This window comes from Dufourea novaeangliae, unplaced genomic scaffold, assembly GCF_001272555.1.
Source record: "Dufourea novaeangliae isolate 0120121106 unplaced genomic scaffold, ASM127255v1 scaffold372, whole genome shotgun sequence".
Taxonomy (NCBI): domain Eukaryota; kingdom Metazoa; phylum Arthropoda; class Insecta; order Hymenoptera; family Halictidae; genus Dufourea; species Dufourea novaeangliae.
Genome location: NW_015374259.1, coordinates 1 through 5423, shown reverse-complemented (window position 1 = coordinate 5423; position 5423 = coordinate 1). Strand labels below are relative to the sequence as shown.

The 5423-nt window shown below is 33.5% G+C and overlaps 1 protein-coding gene across 1 annotated transcript; it reads right to left on the bottom strand.

Moving 5' to 3' along the window:
* Window positions 1–217: 217 nt before the first annotated feature.
* Window positions 218–4222, bottom strand: LOC107192633 (zinc finger protein 2 homolog). The gene is given in 12 exon segments (XM_015581939.1): window positions 218–454; window positions 591–746; window positions 838–957; window positions 1041–1181; window positions 1256–1493; window positions 1560–1740; window positions 1818–2059; window positions 2135–2463; window positions 2534–2737; window positions 2790–2999; window positions 3089–3321; window positions 4007–4222. Coding segments are annotated over 11 exon segments (2280 nt in total). The 5' UTR covers window positions 3311–3321; window positions 4007–4222.
* Window positions 4223–5423: the final 1201 nt, after the last annotated feature.

The following is a 5423-nucleotide window of genomic DNA, read 5'->3' as shown; positions in this document are numbered from 1 at the left end:
GTGAGAATCTCGTAAATACACTTTAAGTTTCTTGCCTTTAACTTAATAGCGAATTTCATTCAATAAGACAGTAAAGTAATTACATCATAAAAACTACAAGAACGTATTTAAATATATATTACGCACTGGGTATTATTGATTTTACATTATCATTAGAGGACTATGAACAATCCTCTGACGAGCAAGCTATAGCACATAACAATAATGGTACAAAAGTTCACGTATTTTGTACTAAACTTAACCAACTTCGACCTTCAGCGGCGACTGACGTTGGGAATCGAATCTGGACTAATCGAACCGCATTCTTCTCATCTCCGTCCACTTCTTTGTACTCTGAGGTAGCTGGTACAACAATTGTTTCTCCGTCTTCGCTTTCGTTATAATTATACACTTCCTCCACTTGCTCTGTATCTTCCTCTTTACACTCGATTCCTTCGTTTTCCACAAAATTCATCTACAAATTCAGAATTTGAAAAGTCTAAATAATATAAATATAACACTGTAAATAGGTTATTTTAATTATCCTTATAGGCGCTAAATATTGCATGATTAAAGGGTACAATGCACAATATTAAATCAGCAATATGTACCTCTCCATCAACGAGATGACCAACTTCTTCGTCCGCTACATTTTCCTCGGCAGAAATGTTTAATACATCTTCTTCGTTATAAATCTGATCCTCATTTTGTTCCTGTATAATAACGTGGTCTTTTAAGTCTGTTACATACAATTCGGTCTCCTCTAACTGGAATATGATGAAAATGTAAAAAAAAATTATTTCAGTTTCTTCATTATAATGAATATAATCTTGGAAAAAACAAAATACATTTAATTACCTGATCATTTTCAGTTTCATCCATTAGCAGTTCCACATTACCCTCGGGAATTGTTATAACTTGGTCGTCTTCAGTAGTGAGCCGTGGTTGATTAACTACAATGGTATCATTCAAGTGGCCCTAAAAAAGCATAATGAACATCGGCATTAATATCATCGCACGAATACAGAGTATTATTATCTCGAGGTAATGCATCAATTCACCTGAGTTTGCATATGAGCGTACAACAACGGTTTTCTCATAAAACCCATACCACACACTAAACATTCATACGGCTTCTTGTCACTATGTATGAATCGATGTGCATTCCTATTGTCTCTACTATTAAATGCTTTACCACAAACCTAAAATTCCAAGATACCGTGTCAAATAAAATTATTATGAGCATTTCAAATAATTAAATTTATATAGTACGCACCTCACAGAGGTATGGTTTTTCTCCTGTATGTATGCGCATATGCTTTTTAAAATGTTCAGGATAAACGAACGTTGCTGTGCATATTTCGCATTTGTACGGTCTTTCACCAGTGTGCGCCGCTTTTATATGGTAGTCTAACAATCTTCGTCGCTTAAATCCTTTTCCACAGTCGTCACATTTGTACCGTTTATCATTGTAATGCGTTGCACGTTTATGAGATTGTAAATTCGACCTTTGACTAATGAGTTATTTTAAGGTAGTAAAATATTAATCGTCATCGTGATGAATAATAACATGAACGTACCTAAATGTTGCTCCACAAAATTCACATTGGTATGGTTTCTCTCCAGTGTGTGTCCTTTCATGATCTCTTATTTCAGCTTTACGAGCAAACGCTTTGCCACACATTCTGCATATGTATGGTTTATAACCGGTGTGTACTATATTGTGAACCTCTAAATTATGTGGTGAGCCAAACGCTTTTCCTACAAATTTTTATAATTTCCATAAACAAGAACATCTAAATAAAAGGAAAAAGAAGAAACAATCGAATAAATCATACCACATTGATGGCAAATATATTCCTTTACACCATTGTGAGTTCTTTCATGCTGATTCAGATTTTGCTGGCTCAAAAATGATTTACTACATTGCGAACATTCATAAGGACGAGGTCGAATTTCATGTGTTTTTATATGTGCTTTGTACGTGTATTTGGAAGCAAAGTCTTTGCCACAATTCTCACATACATAAGGACGTACTCCTGTATGTGTGTTGATGTGTTCCTCCAATAAGTTCCTAGAGCTGTAAAAATAATAAAAATTATGCCATAGTAAGAATTCTACCGAGTATAATGTAGAAAGTATATTTCATACATACCTATATCTTTTACCGCAAGTATCACATGGCCAAGATTTCACTTGCGGATAATGTATTCGTTTATGAATCCTAAACAAACGTAGATTACTAAATATTCTGTTACATATTTCACACTGAAAATCACCATCTTCCTTAGCAACGTGATCATCGAGATGAAGAGACAGCTCATTCCTCTTTCTAAAATCGTCTCCGCATATGTCACAGATGTATAAACGAGTTTCATGTACACTCCTCATATGTGCAATAATCGTCTTTGCATCCCCAACAGCTTTATCTTCTTCAATTGTACATAATAAACAAGTATATATAGAACCATCTCTAGTTACAAGCTGAAAGGAATTGGATAATGTAGAACATTGTTAAATAAATATAATAAACATAGTCAAATTAATTCCTCACTTGTTCTTGTATAACTTCAATTTTGGCTGGAACTTTTGATCGTTTTATCCTTCTTTTTTCTTCAGTATTACTTGTTTCAGGCATTGGTTCAATTTTAAGAATAATCTCTTCTGATTCACAAGAGGGTTCCTCTTCTTCTTCTTCTTCTTCTTCCTCCTCCAATCTTTCTTCCTCTCCTTCCCCTTCTTGAATTTCTTGGTCATCCTTCAAATAAGTTGTATAACATTAAAATAATACAATAACATGTACTTTAAACATTGCTTTTGTCATCTAATTATATGATACTTACTTCTTTCTCTGCATACTTCATTTCCATATCTGTGCTTTGACTTTCTATATTCTCTACATAATCATGATCATTATATTCCTCTTCATATTGCATATCAGATATTTTCTTTATAGTTTTTTTATAATTGTTAAAGAGTTCTAGTTTCACCTCTGTCAACCTACTTTCTAATTCATCAACCTAAAAATTTTATTGATCTTGCAACTTACTACTATTTTGGTATAACTATAACAAGACATAGGAATTAATATCTCATTTATCTTATTTACCTCATTAAATAATTTATAGCATTTTTTACACACAACAACAGAATGTACATTTTCTTCATTCAGATCTGTTTCTAAGATAGTACAAATGATATCTATAAGTGGCTTCTCTGACGATGTAAAAGAATTCTCATTAAATATACGTATACTATTTCTAGTAGATACGCCAACTTTACTGTTACATATTAAACAGTGTGTGTTATCTTTCTCTAAATCAGCAGTCATCTTTTCGGCAACTGCAAGAATAACATATTCTTAAAAAGAAAGCCCAAAACTTCATTGCCAATTATTAAATATAAAACCAATTAGAGTGGACTACAAAATTTAATATCAATCATTTCCATTGGTTTTATTCAAATCAATTCATGCATAATGAATAATATAGTCTTAGGAGAAGACAAATGTCTTCAAAAGACTTATAATATAATATCAAGGGATTAAAGTAAAACTTAGCATGCATTCTATTATACCATTAGCCTACGAATGAACGACGTCTGTGATACTTGGCATTTCGCGGAATGAATTTCGATTCTCATCATCAAATTATATGGATAGAATCGAGCTTTACGAAATTCGGGTTATTAGAATGGTCACTTCTTATGTAATAGCACAAAGTGTGCGCCGTAAATAGGGAAGTATCCACCGTCGTACAAGCATAGTGTATCGTCGAACAATAACGCATCCGACGATTCACTCTGCGAAACGAGGGAACGACAAATAACGCAGCTGGGCGACCGCCGAGCAACGTTAACGCAGTATACAACGAAGCATTCTGTTTTTCATTCGTCTCAACAAGTAACCGCTAAAATCCAATAACCCTAACAATAACGTGCCCGGAGGTACGGTAAACAAAATATTTGCCTGTGTTCATCGTCGAAATGATGCGCGTTATAATAAACGTAAAAAGTTGCCAGCACTGACTTGAAATTTTCGTTTCTCTGTTCGAACGATTGGCAGCGAGCTAAACGACAGACGAGTCTTGATACCAACGCCATTTAGGCCCTCATGACAGATTTGGATGTTGGTCGCGATTCGCAATTAGTCTGGATCAGTCGCAATGAAAGCACCACGAAAACCACGCGATAAAATCGTTGCCACTTTTCGGAACCTGGACGTGTATTTAATGTTAGCTTCGCCTCAGGTGGAGGCACACGATTGCGTATGCACGCATCGAATGCCCTCTATCGGATAGTTTTTACGTAGCCATCTTTCACGGAAATTTTCAATATTCCTGAATCACGTGAACTTTTAAAAAGATCACCATAACTGTTGTACAAATTTTATGAAATTATCATAATTTTACTTGATCATATAAAGTACTCCTTTCAAAGTAGTTAGATAGGTAATCAAATACACCTCAAGATAGTAAATAATTCATAAAATATAATACGTTTCGTAATACATTTTTATTAAATTACCGATGACAATGGAAATTCATATAGTTTAAAAATATAGAATTCTTTTCTCCTTATTCGATGCATAAGCTTAAGGACGTACTAATTGTTCTTAGAAAAATAAGTTGTTGGTCGAGTCGTAGAAGCAATAAGTATTCTATCTCACTCTATCAAAACGTTCTCATAATCCAATCAGAACACTTTATTTCTGTTTACTTTTTTTTTATATAGACCGACTTTTAAATTGCAGTATAGTTTATGAACCAGTTTATTTGAATATATATTGCCGCGCGCAACACTGGTGTCAGAAGTGGGATGATTCAGATCCCTACCGATACTCAGACAGCGAGCGGCGATTTTTTGAAACGAAGAATGCTGGCCTTCGAAACACAATAGAAAAGTGAATGAATGATTTTTGCCATGTTTCAAGGGCAGAAATGGATCAGAGGATAGCTGATATGATTTTCTGGAAGTTTCGAGGACCGAAATGCAACGAAAGTCTATCGAAAATCAGGCTATCGAAATCAGAAGGTCTATCAAAATTAAAAATTAGATTAAATGATAATAAAAGTACTGATATAACAGTAACATAACAATAATTATTTACAAATATACATATACATTTGTTTTAAAAATTATTATTATCGTCATTAAAAAAAGATATTATTTCTTCAATATCATTATTAACATTATCTATGTCCTTGTCACTTTCAGATTGGTACATTTTAAAATTAACCCTTGAAAACATATTTTGTGTTGATTCGAATGTTTTACATTTTACAGCAAATAGAATTCGTACCAAAATAAGCTTTTATAAACATTGTCATTTTGTTTCTTAATTTTGCTTTAACAACATTCATTATAGAAAACCTTTTTTCAGTTGGCGCGTTGGAGGAAGGTACACTACGAGCAAACTCGGCTTCCACTAGGGGAAAAAATAACGT